The sequence below is a fragment of the Notamacropus eugenii genome, chromosome 6, assembly GCF_028372415.1.
Source record: "Notamacropus eugenii isolate mMacEug1 chromosome 6, mMacEug1.pri_v2, whole genome shotgun sequence".
Taxonomy (NCBI): domain Eukaryota; kingdom Metazoa; phylum Chordata; class Mammalia; order Diprotodontia; family Macropodidae; genus Notamacropus; species Notamacropus eugenii.
The window spans coordinates 122,327,746-122,351,520 of NC_092877.1; the positions used below are offsets into that span (position 1 = coordinate 122,327,746).

General features: G+C 36.8%; 2 protein-coding genes across 2 annotated transcripts in view; both read right to left on the reverse strand.

The window, feature by feature from the left end:
• LOC140511757 (UDP-glucuronosyltransferase 2A2-like) overlaps nt 1-23,775 on the reverse strand; it is a 255,003-nt gene that overhangs the window by 225,741 nt on the left and 5,487 nt on the right. The window lies entirely within an intron of this gene.
• On the reverse strand, nt 3,616-6,239 carry LOC140510815 (UDP-glucuronosyltransferase 2A2-like). Its single transcript, XM_072619684.1, has 2 exons — nt 5,396-6,239; nt 3,616-3,755 (listed from the first exon to the last, which is right to left on the reverse strand). The coding sequence occupies exons 1-2, from the start codon at nt 6,111-6,113 to the stop codon at nt 3,616-3,618; spliced, it is 858 nt and encodes a 285-aa protein (XP_072475785.1). The 5' UTR covers nt 6,114-6,239.

Below are 23,775 nucleotides of genomic sequence, written 5' to 3' on the forward strand. Positions count from 1 at the left end.
TTTTCAAGAACTTTTCTCAAACATCAGTTGCTCATGGGTAGGCCGAGCTAATATAATAAAAATAACAATTCTACCTAAATTAATTTACTTATTCAGTACCATACCAATCAAACTATCAGAAAATTATTTTTTGAGCTAGAAAAAATAATATCAAAATTCATCTGGAAGAACAAAAGGTACAGAATATCAATGGAATTAATGAAAAGAAATGCTAGGGAAGGAGGCCTAGCCATACCAGATCTGAAATTGTATTATAAAACAGCAATCATCAAGACCCTTTGGTACTGGCTAAGAAACAGAGGGGTAGATCAGTGGAATAGGTTAGGTACTCAAGACACAGTTGTCCATGAATAGAGCAGTCTATTGTTTGATAAACCCAAGGACCCCAGCTTCTGGGATTCGAACTCACTATTTGACAAAAACTGCTGGGAAAACTGGATAATAGTGTGGCAGAAACTGGGCACAGATCAATGCTTGATACCATACACAAGAATAAAGTCCAAATGGGTACATGATATGGGTATAAAGGCTGGCACTATAAACAAATTAGGGGAGCAAGGAATAGTGTATTTGTCAGATTTATGGAGAATGGAGAAATTTATGATCAACCAAGAGATAGAGAACATTATGAAGTACAAAATGGATCATTTTGATTACATTAAATTGAAAAGATTTTCCACAAACAAACCCAATGCAACCAAGATTGGGAGAGAAGCAGAAAACCAGAAAGTAATTTTTACAATTAGTGTATGTGATAAAGGCTTCATTTCTAAAATACATAGAGAACAGAGTCAAATGTACAAGAATACAAGTCATTCCCCAATTGATAGATGATCAAAGGATATGAACACACAATTTTCAGAGGAAGAAATTAAAGATATCTATAGTCATATTAAAAATGCTCTAAATCACTATTGATTAAAGAGATGCAAATCAAAACAACTCTAAAGTACCACATCACACCTATCAGATTGGCTAACATGACAAAACAGGAAGATGATAAATGTTGGAGAAGATGTGGGAGAGTTGGAACACTAATTCATTGTTGGTGGATCTGAGAGCTGACCCAACCATTCTGGAGAGCAATTTGTAAATATGCCCAAAGGGCTATAAAAATGTGCATATCCTTTGACTCAGCAATATCACTTCTATGGTTATATCCCAAAGAGATCATAAAAATGGGAAAGGGTCCAATATGTACAAAAATATTTATAGCGGCTCTCTTTGTAGTGGCCAAGAACTGGAAATCAAGAGGTTGCTCATCCATTGAGGAATGACTGAACACGTTGTGGTATATGAATGTAATGGAATATTATTGTGCTATAAGAAATAATGAATAGGAAGACTTCAGAGAGGTTTGGAAGAACTTATATGAACTAATGTTGAATGAAATGAGCAGAACCCAGAGAACATTGTACACAGTAACAGCCACAGTGTGTGACTGTGTTTCTGATAGACTTAGCCCTTCACAACAATGCAAGGACCTAAGACATTCCCAAAAACATTGTTGAGGCAAAATGCCATCCACATCCAGAGAAAGAACTATGGAGTTGGAATGCAGAATGAAGCAGACTATTTTCTCTTGTGTTACATTTTGTTTGGTTTTGGTTTTTCTCATGGTTTCTCTCATTCATTTTAATTCTTCTACACAACATAACTAATGTGAAAATGTGGGTAATTAGAATGTATGTGTAGAACCCACAAAAGATTACATGCTGTCTTGCGGAGGGAGGGAAGAGGGAGGGGGAGAAAATTTAAGACTTGTAAATTTTTATAAAGAGCTTTTCTCATGATGACTCTGTAGAAGTATTCTTAAAGCACATCTACAAAGGAAGAAACTAAGACTCAGGAACAATAAGTGAGTTTTCCCATTAGTAAGTCACTGAGGTAAAATTCAGACTCAAATTTTCTGACTCTTAAATTACACCACCCCACCTTAGTGAATTAAAATCCAGCAAACATATTCACTTTAACTGTACCTCTCAGGTTCTGTCCTTTCTACTTTTTCTTTCCCAGAAGAACCTAGATGGAATCTATAGAGGAGGTGGGAAAATGATATTCTACTCTTGATATAACCTCTTACAAACATAGGGAGAGCTGCCTTCAGAAGGGTTATTACAATATATATTTTCCATTCTGAAGGTCAAAGGATTTGGTTTGGTGAGGTTTTTTTTTTAGGAAGATGCTTTTCAAAGTGGTCAAAAGACCCTTTTCAAAGATGACTGAACACAGAAAACTTTTCAGACAAGGTATGTGGGATAAAGACTTTCACTTCTCTCAGACAACATAGCAGAGTCATCCAATGAAACTAAAATCTATAATAATATTATACACCAACTTAGTGAAGTTTGGATTCAGTCAAAGGGCTACACCTGAAGACCTAAAGGGTCACATGTGGCCTTGAGGCCCCAGATTCCCCACCCCTGGTCTAATGGAACTCCAATGGCATATGGGCCTCTTCCCAGAGAGAAGAAACAGTGGAAGTGATTGATAAGCCTAGAAAGTACAGCTCCTGAATCAACACATTAATCAATCAACAAGTAATTATTAAGTACCTACTATTTATCAGGTATTTTACTAGGCACTGTACTTGTATTGTACAAAGAATGAAATGATCCTTACTTTCAATGACCCTTATGTTGTAATGGAGGAGACTAGAAGTGGATGTGAAATGTACACAAAAGAAATGTAAAGTAAGTAAATTCAAGTAGCTAAATACAATTTAGTTGGGGAGAGAGGGCACTAGCCGTTGAGAAACTGGAAAATTTTCCTGGTACTTGTTCTGCATTTCAAAGGAAGAGAAGGACCCTATGAGGTGGCATTAAGAATGGGATATGACTCAAAGAAAGTTGACCAATCCATGTATTTATTCTTATCTGGCATAGTCATGATTAGTGTAGTTAAAAGGTTTGCTTACCTTATATGAATTCATCTTTAAAAGGCTACCAAAAAACAGGCTGCAAATCAAAGCAACTGAGATTTCACCTCACTCTCAGCAAAATAGTAACAAGACAAACAGCTAATGTGGAAGCAGAAACTATCTGAAGACCTGAGATAGTAATGCGTTAATCTAAACACACGCATTCACTAACTCAATTTGCAAGCTGTAGATAAACCCTCTCTTTAGATAGATCAGCTTACCAAGAGTCGGCCTGTCTGTCTCTTTTCCTCCTTCCCTCCCTCCCTTGATTTTTAGAACTAGATAAACAAAGAGAAATTTCCCCTTAAAAAACTAAGGAAAAAAAAATACTACAATCACCACTCTGAAACAATAAAAATCTTCAAACAATGCATCAAAAAACTCTTTGAATACAAGCATATAACAGTAATAACAATAGCACTTATATAATGCTTTACATATATTATCCTGCTTGAGCTTTGAGACAAACCTATGAAGTAGGTTCTATTAATATCCCCATTTTACAGATAAGGAAACTGAAGCTGAGAGTTTAAGTGACTTACCCACGGTTACACAACATTGACTATGTAGCGTCTGAGGCAGAATTTAAACTCATGTCTTCCAGAGTCCAAGTCTAGTACATAGATTCAGCATGTAATATAACCTATCACTTATGAATGCAAGCATTTAATGGTCTGATCCTATCCTCAAATACTCTAATGGACCGTTAATCTCAACAGGAATTCCCTTCTGTGGTAAAGATCACAACCTGTCAATGTCTGCTCATCCTCAACTCTTGTCCATAAGTCTGCCATGAGGGCTTCACTCAATTGTGTTGGAAGTATTCCATTTTTGCCTGGTGTCAAGAAGTAACATTCTTTATTTTTAAAAATTTCTCAATAAAGCACATAATGGGAGCTTAATTCACAGCCTCAAGGGTAAGGTCCAGGTAAATTACAGAGATTCCCAAATTAGACAAGTCATCCAATTATGGACAAATTATTGGAAAATAGGATCAAAGTGCGTTAGGGAAGCAATTGTATGTTCAGGCATGGAAGGGTTTTCAGTTCCAGGCCACTCAGCACAATTTTTCAAGAGTTCACACTTAGCTGATTTCTTTCAGTCTCCGAAATTTGCCTTTTTCTGGAGCTGCTTAATTGTAGGTTCATATTTATGAGCTCTGGCTCATATTTACCAGCCTGTCAAATCAGGGAGCCACTAGGCCTGGGAAAGGGAGTGAGGATAGACGTGAGTTAGTAATTATAGCTGTAGAAGCACACATTTTTTAATTTTCAGAACTCTTAAAACTTTGTAAAACTTCTGAAAATGGGCACTATTTACCCTCAGGGGATGAGCTTTATGAATCACATTTTTTCTTATCTTTTTTTTTCTTGCTTATCACCAATAAATAAAGCAGTTTTTTTTTTTCTAACGTAACCCCAGGAGTCCCAAATGCTAATTCAACCACTACTAGACTCAAATAGTGTTCGATTATGAGAAAATTGTCTTCTTTTTACAATGAGATCTAAATATAGTATAAATGTGACTAGGTGTCAAAGTGACTAAGCACGTAGATGTTACAGTGGATTTTGTGTTAGAGTAGGAGTCAGAAAAGCACCCAGTTCAAATCTTGCCTCAGATATTCACTAGTTGTATGACCCTAGGAAAACCATTCAGTTTCTCTTGACCTCACTTTCCTCATATGTAAAATGGGAATGATAATAGCACCTATCTCCCAGGGTTGCTGTGAAGATCAAATGAAATACATGTACAGCATTTTGCAGACCCTAAAGAACCATATGAAAAAATTAATTACTGTTAATAATAACTAATGGTGTTGACAATGGCATCATCAATAGCGATAATAACACTACCAAACTGAAAAGGTAAGTATACTATTTTGGCAAAGGTAAGAATAGATAAACCATGTTTCATTGGGGAAGGTCCCTGGGAAATAAAAGAATCGCTATGATTAATAGTTTACTGCTTTAAATATGACATCAATGTCATACATAAATCCTTGCAAAAAAGAGGGGGAAACACTCTCGCATGTTATTTCTTCAAGTCCCAATCAACTTAATGGTGAAAAAAACAAAACAAAATAAAACAAAAAACCTTTACAAATAATAAAAAAGAGAAAGCAAGAAAGAAGATCAGAGCCTTGAATTTACATTTGGTTCAAGGAATTTAAATGGTAACAACAATGTTCCCACCCTCTCGTATTCCTTCCAAACAACCTAGGGGTGATACAGAGATTGTGGGAGTGCCTCATCTAGCTCACATAAGAATTTTCATATTTTATTAGGAAAGGAAGAAAGCTCTCACGAAACCAACATTATGTGAAGTGCTCTTCCCATTTTCTTGGTAAAATGTTTCGTTTTTATAGTTGAGTCATTTTCTACCCTCCAGGTAATAAGTTGTTTCCTTTGATAGCCTGGTTCAGGGCTTAAAAACAGTTAGCAGAAAAGAAAATATTATAGATTAACCCAGACTTACCCAAAATTTTGCTGTAGTATGAATCCCATTCTCCCCAGTAGGACTGAAATATATAGTCTTGCAGAGGATAAGATAACATGTTTTTAATTCTTTCTCCAAAGGGCATCTGGTCTGTGAGCTCTGACAAGGCAGCCGGCACATAGGACACAGGAGCTGGGATTTTCCCACAGTGTCTCTCCACTGTGGAGGCAGGTGTGAACCTCAGGGTGTACATGAATGGAATTCCTAACTTGAGAGCAACTAGGTCCCCACAGATGGTTACTGGATCTGCTACTAACACATCAAATCTTGCCATTTGAAGTTTGGCCATTAACCTTTGGTTTTTTAGCACTCCATCACAGATCTGCATATTAATTTTAAAAATGGTCTCAAAGAATTTTCCCAGTTCCTGATAGAATGTCCAGAGTGTCAAAGAGGTTGGCCTGTGGTCTAACCACAGCATGATCAAATCATGAATCAAGGACTCTATAGCCTTTTTCCCAAAAGGAACAGGAAACACCTCAAAGTTCACCTGCAAATCAGGACTGGATTTAATGAAGAGAGTGTTTGGTGATGTCAGCACAGTGACAGTATGATTTCTTTGAATCAGTTCCTCTATAATGATCTTAATATTTAGCCAGTGACTGGCGTCTGTAGGCCAAATCAGAATATTCCCACTGAAGACTGTTCCTGTTAGAGTCAAAGGAAGAATAAGTAGCCAAACAGACTTCTTGGACATGATGATACTCACTATGGAAATCACTTTGTCTCAGATGATTCAAAATATATTTAAGCAGTTATCTTTTTCCTCAAAGACAGTAATAGCTTTATATGGTGTTTGTACCTGATTCACAGGTACAATTTAATTCTCTAGGTTAAAAAGAAAAGTAAAAACATTTCAGATTTCCACAAATTAATGTTTTTTTATTTTACCAAATCATCTGAGTTCAGCCCCCTCCCCCTTTGGAAATGGGACAGAGGAAAGAGGACCAGTGATTTCATTAGGAAATCCCTCTATCAATTTCGCAACTTACCTGTAACTGTAGTCTATGTAAGTTTAGCTATGACACTGAGAGGTTATTGACATGCTCATGGTCACACAATTAGTATGTCAGAATAAAGAACCTAGGTTTTTTTTACCCCAAGCCCAAATATCCCTCTGTCTATGCCATGCTGTCTTGGTCATATCATGAAAAAGATGAAGATATATTCTATGCAGGAATTTAACTCCACAAAGTTGTACATAAAAGCTGTCATTCTGAAAATGTCTCTAATCTAAGGCATCTTTTTAAAAAAAAGTTTTATAGATATGTTCTGTTTTTACCTTATATACATTACTGATTTTTTCCACTTTGTGAGAAATAATCCTCTGATAGCAAAGTAAAAGAGTTAAGTAAAAATAATAATACAGTGACCTCATCTCTCCCACCTCCATTTTTCCTTAATTAAAAGAAATCTGTTTCATCTCCTTTCCATTCCCAACTCCACTGGAAAAAAATTTTTCATTTATAGTCAAGTAAAACAAATTCTCTCAGTGTTTGTATGTGACATATTTTATAAATGTATAAACATCTAGTATGGTCTATCATTAGTTTACATTGACCATGGTTCTTAGAGTTGTCAAATTTGTTGTTTTTACAGTATTGTGATTGTCATTGGGGGTCACCTCCAGTTGTCCTCATCTATACCTTGTTGCTGGACCCAGATGACTCCAGAGGAGAAAATGAGGTTGGTGACTTTGCACAGTCTTACCTCACTGAAAGCCAATTCACTTGCAAATCATTGGCACCATCTTCCTGACGTCATGGTCCTCTTAGAGACCAAAGGACAAATAACAACGATATTGTCATTATTGTTTTTCTACCAAGAATGCAGTGGATAGAGCACTGAGTCTGGAGTCAGGAAGACCTGAGTTTCAATTGAGCCTAAAACACTTACGGCTGCAGAACTCTATATAACCCTGGACAAGTTGCTCGCCCTCTTTGCCTCCGTTTCCTCATCTATAAAATGGTGCTATAAATAATAGCACCTACTTCCCATCGTGGTTGTAAGGATAAATGAGATAAAAAAACAATTAATAGCACAGTATCTGGCACATAATAAACACCATATAAATGATTATGATGTACAAACTGCTCCTCTAGTTCTGCTAGCTTCATTATATCAGTTCATGGCAGCTAAAGCTACTAAAACTAAAATCCATCTTCAAGTTCAACATATATTAACTGACCCTCTACAATGTGAAGGAAACTGAGTTAGCTTTTTTCAGAGAATATAAAAATGAACAACAAATCAGACCTGCTCTCACATATTAAAATTTATTAATTCTATTCAAGTCAAAAACATTTATCAGTGCTTACTATGTCTAAGAACACTGGCTATATAAAGACAAAAACTAAGTTCCCAACTCCTAAGGAGAAGTGACAGGGTAAAGCAGGGGCTGTGCTGGACTCAGCTCATCGGGATCCCATCGTTAAATTTTAAGTCTGAGCTTTCTCACCTCAGATATCAGTAAGTGCTATAAATTAGAGTTTATCATTTTGTTGATTGTTTAGATTTCAGAAAGTGAAGGGGGGAATGTTAATAATACAGATTAAATGTAAAACAATTTCCCATGCACATTTTTTTCCTGGAGAGCTGGTTGTTAAACATTTGCCAGCGTATCCCTAGGTACAACTAGGCACACAAATAATTTAATACAAGCTTATTTGAAGAAGTACAGATCACTACAAATGTGTGTGCAATAGAATAAAAAGATCTGGATGAAGTGGTTAGTTAGAGTGCTGGACTTGAAATCAGGAAGACATAACTTTAATCTTTCCTCAGACACTCACTAGCTGTGTGAGCCTGGAAAAACTACTTTTCTCTCTGGACCTCAGTTTGTTCATTTGTAAAATAAGGGAGGGGTGGACTTGGTTACCTCTCAGACCCTTTCCAGCTTCAAATCTATGTGCCTATGACCCTATGATTTGGGGCTGATTTGCTATTAGGAAGTGGGGGTAGGACAGGGCAACAAGAAAAGAGAAGAGTCAGAGATGACTTTAAGGGCATTAGTCTGAGTGACCAGACAGTTAGGAAGCAAATTTCAGCTCAATATAAGAAAAAAAAACTTTCTATTTGTTAGAGCTGTCCCTATTATTAGATATGATGATGGTAAAGGAGATGTTTGCAAATGGAAAACAATGACTTGTCAAAGCTTTTACAGACAGATTTCATACTTTAGTTGGGATTCAACTAGTTGAACTCTGAGATCCCTTTCAACACTTTAGTTCTAACCAATCAAGTACTTGAAAACACCTACCATGCCCCCTTTCATGCCTCTTTTCTCCAAAATGAATATTCCTGGATGTGACAACCCAGCATTCTAATGGCATCTCCTAATTTACCATCATGGCTGCCCATCTTCCTGAAACAGTACAGCTTGTCAATGTTTCTCCTTTCGAATGATCCTCAAAACTTAGCATTGTCCTTCAGAACTCATCTGACCACAGCTAAAGTGGGACTATCACTTCCTCTGACATAAGGAGAAGAACACTAAACTTGGAATTACAAGTGACCTAAATTGAAATTCCATCACTGATGTAAACTACCTATGTAATTGTGGATAAACTATTTAACTGCTTTGAGCCTCAACTTCCTCATCTTGAAAGTGGAAATAATAGCCTTTTCTCTTCTCTCACAGGTTTGCTTTGAGGATATAAAATGTTCAAAAATTAAAACTTTACGTAAATGCTAGGTATTATTAATTAAATCTTAGGAACTTCAAAGTGGATAACATGTAGGCAGAGGTTCTTAATCTTTTACTATGTTATGGCAGTCTGGTGAATCTGTCTTCTCTCTTTTAGAATAAGGCTTTTAAGGACATAAATAGAATATTCTGGATTACTCATATCAAAACAGAGTTAGTAAATATTTTTTTAAATAAATTCAGAGACCCCAGGGTTAAGAACCCCTGTGACTAAAGGGATCATTCTTAACTGACTTTAGTTTGTCAAACTACTTGTCTGGAAGCCTTTTACTAGTGGTTGAGAAAAATTAAGAATCAAAAAATAGGAAACTACTTTTCAGACATGAAAGAAGAAAGTACATTTCAATAATAAAAATTATTTCATCTCATTGGTCACTTTGAAACTTTTAACAACAAATCAATAAGGAAACAGATAACCTGAGCTTCACATTCCCTGGATGTTTATTCTTATAAACATATTCTACTTGTTTCAACACTTTAGCCACCTATAATTATGGCCTCCAAGTGGGTACTTCCTTTACTTAACTCAGATCATACAACTTCACCAATCTCCCTTCTGAGGATGAGCCTCTTCAAAGTTATCTACAATGATCCTTGGACAACAGATAGATCATCCATAGCCAGGTTCAAGCCTTTTCAGCTTGGGAAGACTTGCCAAGCTATGTTCTGATGGCATAGACTTCAAGAACCCAAAGTCACCTTCATGCTCTAATGAGGCATGTGAGTTTGTGGTTGAATTATCAAAAAAAGGAAAAATTTAGAAAGATGTTTTCAAACCTTGACAAATGTCATCGTTTAATAATATGAGCATTTGGTACATAACAACTGAAAACTTTCAAGAAAGATAAAGAAAATCACAAAGCTCCAGCATGAAGTAAGATGACATCTATTTAAAAAGATTTAAATTACCAGGCATGGTAGCCTAGACTTATGGTCCCTGCTGCTGGAGAGGCTGATTCTGGTGGATCATTTGAGTTCTAGAGTTCTGAGCTGCAGTAAGGCTAAGGCTCTTTGAGTGTTGGCACTATCTAACACCAATATTGCAGTTCCTCAAGGGCAGAGGGCACTAGACTACCTTAGCAGGGATGAACTGAACCAGGTTAGTAAAATGAATTACGTTAAAACCTCCTTGCTGATCAACAGTGGAATAAAGCCCACAAATGGTGGCTATAGTTCCAGGCTTTACTCAAAAATCTAAATTTTAAAAAAATTTACATCATTAAAAATATGTTAACTGATATCTAGGCTGATTTCAAATCCTTTTTCAAACCACAGGAGTCAAATTCTCTCTTTCCGGTACTCATTGTTTACTTTGAGGTAGAAAGTTCAGGAGATTAAAAAAGCCTCAGAGAAAACATTGCAAAGTTTTTGTTTATTCCCTGTTTGGGAAATATATAGCTATTGAAGAACATGTAATACCTCTGCCTGAATTTTATATAGAGCTCTCTGAGTTTCTATTTTTTTAAGTGACATCAATAAATTTTTAGTTCTATACGTAAGAATTTCCAATGGTTCTGCCTTGCAACCCAACTTTCCATGAAATACACTCACCTGAAAGTCCCTTATTCTTTAAGGCTCCCAAGAGCTACAGATGTTATATTGCTTGGACCCATACTTTTCAACAGCATTACCACCATATAATCCTAGAATCTTAGAATTGGAAGGCGGCTTTAAGATATCATGGAGTTAAATCTCTATCCTAAGACCAGAGTCTCTTCTACAATAGCCTCTGCTTTTGTACCTTCTCCTCATCAGTGAATTGAGACAATTAGAATAAGTTCCTTTCATATCTGAATTCTATTAAACAGTTCCAGTAACTGAGAGGCTCCTACCCTGACGCAACTTATTCCATTCATTGGGCACCACTAATTGTAAGAAAATTCTTCCTTATATTCAGTTGAAATCTACCTGCTATCTGACCTTCTCTCTACTGTTACCAATTTTTTTCCCTCTTGAACAACAGTGCGTCACAAGTCTATTCTGCTATTCACATAACAAATCTGAAGAGTTATCAAGTTCTCCCCCTTTTCTTCATCAGCCTAAAATTTCCTAAGTCCCATAACAATGCCTCATAGGACAGATTCTGTAAATAATTAACTCCCTAGCTGCCTTCCATTTGGCTACATCATTACCTTTAAGGTTGGTGAAAATAACTAGACATATTATTTCAGTGTGGTCTGACCAAGTCTGCTTTCTTACCTTCCTTAAGCTAAGATGCTAACTTTCTAAACTTGGATGAGTATTTTGTTAGAAGCTAAATCACACCGTTGGTTCCCCTAGTGTTTGTGGTCATTTATAAATTCTAAGTGCTTCTCACATAAATTTCTTTAAGCAAAGTCATATTCTAGTTATGTACCAGATTGTTTTTATGGGACCTATATGTATTGGGTGCTCAGTAAATATATGTCCAATTAAAGAAAATGCAGGATTTTATGCTTTTCCTTGTGAAGTTTTATTTTATTTGTTTTGAACCAGCCATTTATGCTACTTTTGTTTTTGATACTTCCTAACTGCACAACTTTGTATAAGTCAGTCTTTCAGAGCCTTGGTTTCCTTACCTGTAAAATGAAGATAATTAAATTTTGACAATCTACTTGAAAGTGGGAAGGTAAAGTATCACAATGGCTACAACACTGGGCTTGGAATCAGGAAGACTCATCTTCATGAGACCAAAACTGGAATCAGACACTACCCTGAGCAAGTCACTTAACCCTGTTTGCCTCAATTCCTTCTTTGTAAAAATGAGCTGGAGAAGGAAATGGCAAACCACTCCAGTAACAAAGAAGACCCCAAAATGGGGTCACAGAGAGTTGTACACAACTGAAAAACAACAACAATTTGAAAGTGTTACATAAATTAGAGCTCTTCTTATTTTCATTCAAACCATGATTGGCAACCTTTTAAAAATAGGATGCCGAGGTGGTAACCTCTGAACTTTATTCCAGGAATGGAAAAGAGACAATGGTGGTGGAGACCATGGCTCTACTACAATAAAGGAAAGATATGGAAGAGTTAAATTTCTGCATTTACTTTGGCAAACAGCAAGAAGAGTCATGGTAGCATTAGTCCACCACCATAGAATACAAAATCTGCTTGAATATTATCTTTGGAAAGCAGGCCATTGATTTTGGATCCTTGGCTTTTAATCTGAGCCTTCTCTTACTTTCTAACATTTCACTTGATTCTATCCATTTGGCCTTTAATTTACTCTCTCAGTAAAGAAACAATGCCTAACAAATTAAATTAAGGGGAAACATCCATTTTGGATGGTTATTTCTGTCTTTCCACATCTTATAGCAATGCCATGGAGTAACTAAGTCTCCCTTTTCAACATCACAGAAGTGAGAGGATGATGGAGTTAAAATCCTCTCCATTATTGACCCTCTACAGCAGCAGAACCCCAACCCACAGAGGAAAATGTGTAGAGCTGATTTATCCCTTTTCTGCAGGCAGCTAGTAAGGTTCTCTCAGCTCGTTGAATGACTACACAGAATTCTATATTGATGTGGTAGTACAGATCTGGGTCTATGGCCCTTATTTTGGGAGACTACAAAGTTGTATTTTTCAAACAGAAGGCTCCAACTAGTGTTTTCTCATAAGCTAGCTACTAAACTGTCTGGATGGATGCACATGACACTGGGGTGGTTGTAGACAAGGACACATTCCATGGTTGTCTGATCTTTTTAAATGACATATTTAATCTATCAGTCAAGAAACAGATACTTATTGAGCAATAGCTGTAAACAAAATACTAATGGTATACATAATGCCTCCATGTAGGGTTAGGCTTTGAGGGAATTTGCTAGTTAGGTGATATCATGGATAAAGTGCTAGACCTGGAGTCAGGAAGACCTGAGTACAAATCTGGCCTCAGACTCTTACTAGTTGTGTGTCTCTGGAAAAATCATTTCACCTCTGCCTGCCTCTGTTTCCTTATTCATAAAATCAGAATAATAATAGTATATACATCCCAGATTTGTTGTGAGGGATCAAGTGAGATAATAATGACGAAGCACTTACCACAGTTAACACACGAATTTTCATGTGTACTTGTGCATATTTAGCCCTATTCACATTTTATTATAGCAATTAATATTATAGCTATTATTATTTATTATGTCAATTTAATTTAGCATATTTGCAACCTGCTTTAGTCTTATAAATTCCATGAAGAATGAGTGAGAAGTCTCATGGTTGTTCATGTAGAAATCGGTTAAATGTTTTTGTTTTTTTTCCCTTGGGGAGTTTGGAAGAGCAGGGGAGAAACCTACAACTTCAGATTATAAAGGTGATTACCAGTGCTGGAATGGTAAAACACTCTCTCCCTGAACATCCTCATACTCTTGATGACTTCTATTTGGAAAACTGAAAATTCAATTTACCTGCTCAGTTTTCAATTGGAAAGTATGGGATTCAGGAGAGGCCATTTCTTGGTAACATTCAGAGGCTACTTGTAGAATTTTGCTGATATTAAGAGCAGAAAGAAACTCCTAGCTAAGTAATTCAACATAACAGACATATGTACAGTCCCCAGCTGCAAAGTCAGTTCTCTTGGTACCTAGCTTCTGAGGAACGATAATTTGCCAAAAGACATCCTAGTCGGAACTGCATTGTACTCCTCACCCTCCCTACAGAGGATTGAAAAAGTGACTATAGAGAAGCAACTGCAAATATCCCTCCACCTGTTCATTTATTCAATAACTATTCCAGACATGCTAGGGAAAGAAAATTCATTAATCACCATAAAGCACTTAGAATATTTAAGCAAGAGAAGTGAAGACAAATTTATAATAGATTTACAGCTAAAGGGATCTCAGAGATGATTTAGTAGTAAACCCCATTCCATACATAATTTTCCTCAAATGAAAAAACTAGGTCCAGAGAGTGAGTGACTTGCCCAAAGTTCCCCCAAGTTGATGGCAAAAGTAAATTTCAAAATCTTATTTGTTTGACTCCAAATCCAGTGACTATCCTTTCCACTATAGCAGTACCTCCCTGTTTTACAATTTTATTTCATTTGTCCATTAAATTACCTCTATATAACATGGCACTACCCTGTCTTTGTAGGACATTATTTCACTGGTTCTTACCTGATCTTTCCAGTTGAAGTTATCCTATCCATGGGGCATCAACAAGAAAACTGAGCTTTGGAAAGGTCAGACTTAAATAGTGATCCTAACTAGGAAGAGGGTAATTTGATAAGAAACACGATCTTAAATATATCAGAGATTAAGAAGATCATGTAAAAGCTTTACTATTCTCCCATGATCAAATACCAAAGATTTTTATCCCAATAGCTTGAGCACAAGACACACCATGTTTTTTTATTGTTTGTATTTTGGGGAAGGCAAAAAGAAATGAACTTTAAAAACTTTAAAAAGTTTTATTTTCTCTATTTTTAATTAACAAATGTTTTTAAAAAATTAATATGTTCTCCCTACTACCTTCCCACTTTTGATCAATTAAAAAAAAAAGACAACTTGATAAACAAAGTTCTCGCTTCCGTACATAGCTATATAGTCCAGCAAAATTTTAGCCACATTAGTCATATCAGAAAATGTAGGTCTCTTCCTGCATTTTAATTTCATCACATCTCTCTCAAGAGGTGAGTCATGTGTTTCATCTTCACCCTTTTGGACAGTAATTGTTCATTGCATTGATCAGAGTTCTAAAGTATTTTAAGGTTGCTTTTCTCTGTGATGTTGTCATTATTGTACATTTGCTCTCCTAGTTCTGCTTACTTCATTCTGAATCAGTTAATAGGTGTATTCTCAGTTTCCTCTGAAATTATCCATTCAATCATTTCTTATGGCACAAAAATATTCCATTACATTTACATAACACAATTTGTTTAGATCCTCTGAAATAAGAGGACATTCCCTTGCTTTCCAATTTCTGGCTATCATGAAAAGAGGTGCTACAGTTTTGTGCATATAGATCCTCGGTTCCTGTCTCTGACTTCTTTGGGATACAGGATAGTAGTGAAAAAACATGAAGAGTTTGGTAACTTTCTGAACATACTTCCAAATTACCCATAAGAATATCTGGACCAATTCATTCTCTACCAATAGTTCATTTGTGTACTCATTTCCCCACAGTCCTTCCAATATTTGTTACTTTCCTCTTTTCATCTTTATCAGTAAGTGATGTTTGAGGTGGAACCTCAAAATTGCTTTAATTTACATTCTTCTAATTATTTGAGCATGTTATGGGATTATTAATAGCTTGAATTTCTTCCTTTGAAAACTCCTTGCTCATATGGGAAAGAACTTTTTGATGAACCAAACAGTGCTAAGTAAGCTTTGAGTTAAGAAATTAAATTCAACAAATATTTATTAAGAACCAATTATGGATAAAGCATTGAACCAGATCCAGTTTAGTGTCCATAGCCACCATTTTGGAAAGCAAAACCTGCACGTCTAGATGAAGCCTGGAAAATGAACCTGCTGGTGGTGAAGTCACAGCTACTGATGACCCCGAAAAGAAAGTGTTTCTCAACACAATCCTTGACACCAACAAATATTAGGACTACACAAATAGATATGATTGTATCTGTGTAAACGACATTAAAGCATTAACATCTGTTTTGCTGCTGTACCCCATAAACCATGGGATCTTTCTATCTGACTTGCAGTTGAAGCCTCTCATTGTCTCCTACATTAGAATGTGAGATCCCTACAGGTAGAGACTGCCTTGCTCTTCTTTTTGTATACACAGTGCTTTACACATAGTAAGCTCTTAATAAATACTTCATTCATTCCTTCATAGTGTCAGATACAATCCTCTTTTTGTGTTCTTTGAATAAGAAAATGTCCCTATTTGTTGATGTTTGTCAAGTTCATAAAAAATAAAAACATTTTAAATGACTAGAAAGCTGTTTAACCTTACTACTTAGCAATGAGATGTAAATTATAATAACTTTGAAAAATGATTATGATATAAAATCAAAAGACATTAATGAACTTGAAAAAATAGAATGATATAGGTATCTTAGTTGTGAAAAGAAGAAAAATGCTTACCTCTTGGGAAAGCAAACCAGAAGAAATTATAAGAAAGAAAGGTGCCAAAGTTCTCGCAACTTCTTTGAGAAACTTGTGAGTTTGCTGGGAAAGGATTTAGTACCAAAAGCTGACCTTCAGTATTTACAACACCAAAGTTATCTCCAACTTTTTAACAATTTCATAAGTTTCTTTGTAACTCAGTGATAGGTTGATATTTCTCAATAGCTTTCTGAGAAATGAGATCACCTCTAGAGTGGGCAGATGATCCAAGAAATTCCCAGTTGTGGTCATTAGGAAGAATCTAGAACAAGTGGTCAGAGAAGGAGGGGAGTATGGTAGAAAGCAGTAAGCAAAGCTTTAGGTAGGCAAGTAATTTGTTTCAGGGAAATACTGTGGTGGGCATCAGGTAGGCATCCCTCTGAAAGGTGGGCATGACATCAATGTAGGTGTTTAAGAGATAGAATATCATGAAGACAAGACCTTGGCCTAAAGGGACCAAGATCTCCCATTGCATCCTGGGCCATATCCAGTCATCTTGATGAATATCTGGTCACTGGATTCAGATGGCTCCAAGGACAAGTGAGGGTGGTGACCTTGCACAGCCCTCCCTCACTCAAAACAAAGTGAAATGCAAGTTATGTCATCATTTCTCTGATGGCATGGTCTTCTTTGGCAGTGAAGGACTAACACAAAGACGACAAGTAGTCAGTGTCCAGAATATTTGGTAACAGTGAGAAAGACTGTAGTCCAGGACATGACACCATTCTTTGAGAGGAAAGATCCTCTCAGAGATACAAAATAGGTTAAAAATATAAGTTTGGGGGCACAGCAGAACAAATGGGGACCTACTGATTGATACTGGAGTGTTAGTCCTCCACTAAACTCTTATTGTGATGCCACATTGGGCATGGAGATGCCTCTGAGTTCTTTTATGTTATACCAACTAAATGCAAGATCTTGCAGAATGATGTCAAGTATGTAGTATCACGCTGTGTCTCACAGGTAGGTGCCTTTGTCTGTTAAGAACCAGTCAAATCAATTCAGAGTAGTATCAGATAGCCACTAGAATGCTGGTCATCATCGAATTTTGTCAGCCACAGGAACTCATGAAAATTCATCCTTTAGAGGAATTATGATCTGTGCTGATGGAAAGAGTCATAGTTCTTGAAGGATAGAGTCCTGCACAATGCCTAGAATCCATTTTGCAAATACTTGGCATTCAAGAAACATGTGCTGATTGATTCACCCTATTTACTTATTTTATATATTTTTTCCAACAAACATAGGATAATAGGGTCACAGAATCATAGATCCAAATCTAGAAAGACACTCACAGGTCACCTAAGACCCCTTCATTTTACTGATAAGGAAGTTGAATTTTCCCTAGAGGTTAATAGACTTGCCCAAAGTCACAGAATTAGTAAACATCAAAGGCAGGAAATCAGGGCAGAACAGTAGAAAGAATAAACAAAATCAAAGACTTGGAGTAGGGGAAGAAATAATAAAATACAATAATGCTCATAATTTGCTTTTTTTACCCTAACAAAAAATGATTAATAAAAATTGACATTTGTGTCTGTCTTTTTCTCCATTAAAAAAACACAAAATGAAGTTTTTAAGATTTTGATATAATTATAACATATCTTCTAATTAGTAGATTTCATACAGCTTTGACTTTGCCTAATAGATTTTTATTTTTTTACTTGTTAAAGTTTATATATACATATATAGACATTTCTATCAAAACAAAAATAGTTTGGAGTTTATTAATTTATTTGGGCTTTTATGCCTTTGATACTCTGATTATATTTGCCGAGATTGTTGGTAAGCTTAGTGTACATTTTTAAAAGAAAATGAGAACTACATCCCCTTTATTCCTTTTCCCACTTGAAGTGGTAAGGTTGCATATATAAAGTAGAATTGGTCAGCCTTCATTTTCATTTTTAATAAGCATCAAATAGTCATTAAAAGAAAAAAACATTTTGAAATTAAATATTCATTCACTTTCTGCTCCAACATTATTTTATCTTCCTACGGTTTTTTTTTTTCTTTTTCCTTGTGAAAATAAAAGATGCCTTTTGCTGCTCTAAACCACCCTCTTCTCAAAAGCCACTGGCCAGTACAGAATTTCTGATTTGATAGACAAGCACTTTGGCTCAGTTTTCCTCATCTATAAAAGTTATGTGTCAAGGTTGTAGGTTACTCACAATCTTTTTCTTCTATTTTCATAGCTTTTTTTCCCATTTCTTAATCTGAGAGAGACAACTGTGTATCTAAGTCATTGGTTAGAATAATCACAGAGGACCATCAAGGCTCAGGGATGTTGCCACGACAACCTGACGACAATACCTCTCCAGAGTCTTCTGAATATGATCAATTACAACTGGGGGTTCTATCTCCAACTTAAATGAAATTATAAATGCCTCAGGATCTCAGTCCTTAACCAGAGAAGAAAGCACTTTTGGCACCATCTTCATCGTTATATGCAAAGAGTCTCCAGAGAACTACATCTTTAATGCTCAGGTATTCCAGATGCAGGTACATAAAACTCCGACCCCGCCACAGCTAGGTAAAACACAACCCAGGAGCGGAGAGGAGGAAGCGCCGGGGCGATCAATCAGGTGGTGAACTCCACACCTGCCTGGTCGGGCGAGGGCTGGCGGCCGCAGCCTCCTGGTAGCTGAACAACGCGGTGGTAAAGCCTCTCCGCAAGCCTCTCCGCAGAGCAGCAGTAGTCTTCAGCAGCAAGCTAACTACAGAGCTGTCCATCTCGTCTCCACACCTGCGGAGAGCTACGGAACGCCACGGGGATGATGCAGCGCGCAGGGTACCAGCAGCACCCGAAGCCTGTGTTTGCAGCCCTCGGTATCGGCTGAAGATGTCGGTACAGAGTCCGCGCCCCCAGACGTGATGAGCACTTACTCGCCCACCCTGCGTAGTGCAGTAATTTGTTCTGCATGAATAACAACATTTCCCTTAACATTCTACTCTTATCTCCCCATTTACCACAGCTGGCTCAGTCACTTTGGAAAGCAATTCAGAACTAGATCCCAAGAGCTACTAAAATGTACATACATACTCTTTCATCCACTCCCTCACTCTCCGATTTGGTGGCAGAGTGAATAGAGCACCTGCCCTAGAGTCAGGAGGAACTGAGTTTAAATCTCATCTCAGACACCAGCGGTGTGACCCTGGGTAAGTCACTTAACTTTGCCTCAGGAGTATCTCCAGTATCTTTGCAAAACAAAACAAAGCAAAACAAAACAAAGAACAAAAAACCCAAAAATGGGATCAGAGAGTTAGACACAATTGAAATGACTCAACAATAACAACAAAAATATGAGAGATTGAAAAAAATAGAAAGAATTACATCAGGATACTCTAATAGCCCACAATACAACCAATGAAACCTGAATCACTTATGCAAAGAGGAGCTGAAACGTGTTTTATATCCCAAAAGCTCCCCAAACACTATTCAACAAACTAGAGAGATGACACCACTATCTGCATGATATAATATAATTGTTAAAAAAAGAAACATGTTATAACCAACTACAAAGGCAGGGAATGTGTAGAAATCTGATAGTAAAAGGTTTTGGATCATACACCCTTATTAATATCTTGTTTTTCCCAGTGGGTATTTTGGGTGCAGGGGAGGAGCAGGGTGTTGCAGAGAAGACTTATTTTCTCAATAGTATCTCTCCATCTGCTGTTGGGAGTGCCCATGTTGGAGGTGGGTTATAACTATCCTGAAAAACTAATGCTGTATTTAGAAGAGAAAATGTTAGGAATTTTCACTGCAGGGAAAGAGATTGAAGGGGGGCAGGTTTAGGCTATAACGAATGAAAGGTAGGCGTGGCTAGATGGAGACAAGCCTTAGTTACTGTGGAGTATGTGACACAAATGCCCACCCTCTGACTGATAGCACTCCTTGGGGATCAAACCTTGGGCTTATGGGGTTGGTTGTGCCAGGAGGCCCCCAGGAGGCCATGCCTATTTTGAATAGAATTTATATAGATCACATAGGTATATGACTGAATATATCATGGTAATAGCTGAATTTTTGGTCATAGTGACTATCCTCTTCATAAAGTCCTACTCCAGACCATCTTGGAATTTTATTCACACCAATAATTAGGGGTACTGCAAGCTTAAAGGAAGACAATGGATGTGAAATACTTTGTAAATTTTGAAGTGCTATATAAATAAATAATTATTATTATTGAACCACAGTCACCAGACTGGTTAAGACTTCCTGAGCTCTAATGTGTGAGCATTTAAACCTCAGAAATAGATAATCACTAAAAATTAGGGCTTGATTTATTGTATTTTGATTATCTAGACTTAAGAAAGTATTAATAATGAAGATTAATACTTTATAGAACCTACTATGTGTCAGGCACTTTACAAATATTATCTCATTTGATTCTTGCAACAACCCTGGGAGGTAGAGGCAAACTCCCATTTTACACTAGGTAACCTGAGGCAAACAGAAGTTAAGTGACTTCCTCTACAACAGGTAAGTGTCTGAGCCAATACTACTATCCAACACACCACTTAGCTGCCCATTTTACAGAAGAAAAGTGATTCTGAGCTCTGTACCAGACACCAAGAACACAAGACAGGATGATCTGCCCCCTTTCAACATATAACACAAGTGGATGATGGCTGAATGGTGTAGTTGATAGATCCTAAGCCTGGAGTCAGAAAGACCTGAGTTAAATCTAGTCTCAGAAACTTACGCTGTGACCTTGGGTAAGTTACATAAAAAAAGAAAGATCAAAGCAACAATGACAATAAAACCTGTTTGCCTCAGTTTCTCCAGTTATAATAATAACCCCTATCTCCCAGGGTTGTTGTGAGGAACAAATGAGATAATATTTACAGAGTGCTTAGAACAGTGCCTGGAATGCAGTTGATGCTTATTAAGGGTAGTCATTATTACTAAGCAATAGTGCAAAGAACAAAGCAATTTTTTATAAGAAAATATTGTTATCAACTTATATCAAACAGTGAAATCTAAGTTCCACCTAATTTCATTTTCTTAAGTCATAATTTTTGTATATTTTATATTTTTTAAAAGTGATTATTCTTTTAATTGTCAGAAAAAGTTATTGTATCAGTGGTTTCAGAAAACAGGAAGCCTGAAATGTGAAGTAAGTATTAATATTCCATTTGCTAGTTTATTTGTGCTGACCGCATAAGTAATATTTTAAAAAACACAAATTAAACCTTAGAGTAAGACACAACAAAAATTATCTTTAAAATTATGTATTTCATAAAAATGAATATTATTATCAGAGCCTTCTAAGAAGGATCTTTTTTTAATAAGATACATGTAGAAATAGATGATGAAGTTTTTAATCCACACCCCTATTCTTTGATATATACTTTTGTAAAAATGACTATATTTTCAGTTTTTATTAAAATGTGTATTATTGGGGAATGATAGTTCAGTATATTCTCATTTCTGGGTGTTAACTATGGGATGGTGTGGAAAACACTTTCTGAAAATGAAGTATGGGTATTTCTGGTGTGTTGAGAGACTGAAAGTAGCATTGGAATAAGATGAGTTATTACTTCATCGTATTGTTTTCCTGGAATATCTGAGGAATGGAGTTTCTAATAGTTGGGAAAATGGATGGGAGGAGGATTCATTCGTTAACCTTCAGTGGTCATGGTAACATAGAAATACAAGGAGAGAAGTCAAGTGAATTACAATTTTAGAGAGTTATTTCAGCTCCATAAGGCAGGATATTTTAAATTGTAAATCATATTTATAAAAAACTAATTATTCCAAATCATCATCAATAAATCAATATATATCACATGGGCTTATAGATTGTTTTAATAAAATTTTAATAGTGTTAATAAAATTCAAAAAAATTAATAAAATTGATTATATAGATAGGGAGCCCTGCAAAAAAAAAAAAATGCCCAGGCTTCCACCCTGTGGATGGTTCTGCTCCCAGGTACCTGGGGGGGAATAAAGTTGAACTTGAGCCCTCAAATACAAGTCAGTATTGAAAGGCTGGGGGGGTAGGGGTGTGTGTGGCAGGCTCCTTAGATGCTATGTCCCAGGCTATGGCTAATACTGGGTGGGAAAAGAGATGTTGGCAGGAGCTCACAAACACTAAACACAACAGAAATCCTAACAATAACAACAAGGCAGAGAAGGAAAGACAATCCACTCCAATATCTTTGCCAAGAAAACTCAGTGGGAGTTGGACATGACTGAAAAGACACAGCAGTATTTTCAGGTGCTCAACTTCCTTTGCATATCTCATTTAAACAAGACACAGGCTGCTGAATAGAGCCTACCTGAAATGGTCATGCAAAAACAAGCTGTCTCCTGTTACTCCTTAAAAAAAAAAAATCAGAAAAAATTTCCGCAGGCTGTTAGACCCAATCTAAAAACAAAATACTTTCCTTTCAAAAGTGGGCTAATGGTGCCATCTGTTGACCTTGAGGAAGAATTGCAAACAGAGAGGAACCTGTTCAAGGCAGAATAGCTAAGAAAACAGTAGATAGGATAAGGAGTCCAGGAAACCACATTCTGAGGCACGTTTGGAGGTACCACAAGAGGCAGCATTTGCTGGGAACCTGAACTGGTATGTGACTGGGAGTAAAGTCATCCAGTCTCTGGGGAGGGCTACCTATTGACAAGTGTCATGAGTTTCCATGAGCTCTGTTAGGAGTTCTATTTTCTTTCTTTAACCTGAAAGTAAAACTTTCCACATTTTGGTTGGGTTCACTGTTTGTTTGTGAGGTCACTGAACAATGAGTCTTGTCCTGTCGGGATGGTTCCAGATTTTCTGGACAATGAGCTAGGGAGGTCAGAAATCCCCTTGAATGGTGCATTGGCTCTTCCTGTCAGGTGAGATCTGTTAATGTCCCATAGGCATCTCAAAGTAGACAAGGCCAAAACAGGAATCCCCAGCTCTCTCCCTACAGCCAAATCTCTTCTACATTTCCTTTTTCTGTCCGCAATAAGACCAATGTTCTGCTCATGCAAATTCACAACCTGGGAGGAATCAATCAATAAGTTTTTATTAAGTACTAGGCACTGGGCCAGGCATGCTGGAGATACAAAGATAAATATGAAACAGGCTCTCTTGTGACAGCTCCCATTAAATCAGCTCTTCAAGTACATCCTTAAGTCTTTATTCTTTCCCTCCAGTTGCCAGATATTTTAGATTGCTTCTTCCCAATATCCCCTTCTCTCTCCTCACTAACAACCAGTTAATTCAGGTCTCTATCACCTTTTGTCTGGATCACTGAAACAGCCTCCTAATTGGGTTCTTTATATCCAGCCTACCCCTTCGCCAATCCATTCTCCACACAACTGTCAAATTCATAACCCTAAACAATAGATCTGACCTTGTGACTCCCCGACATAAGACGATTCAGTGTTTTCCTATAAACTCTCTTGTTTGGCTTTTAAAGCCGCTTTAGATTTGACTTAAACTAAGGGGCATTCTGAGAAGATGGCAGAGTAGGTCAGAAATTTCCAGACTCTCCAAATTTCCTCCACAGACAGAGAATTACCACAAAATGAATGTAGAGAAGTAAGAATAAAGGAGTAAAGCAGTAGCCCTCTTAATAAGACCTCTCTAGATTAGCTCAGAAAAGATAGGCCTCCAGGGGCTGAG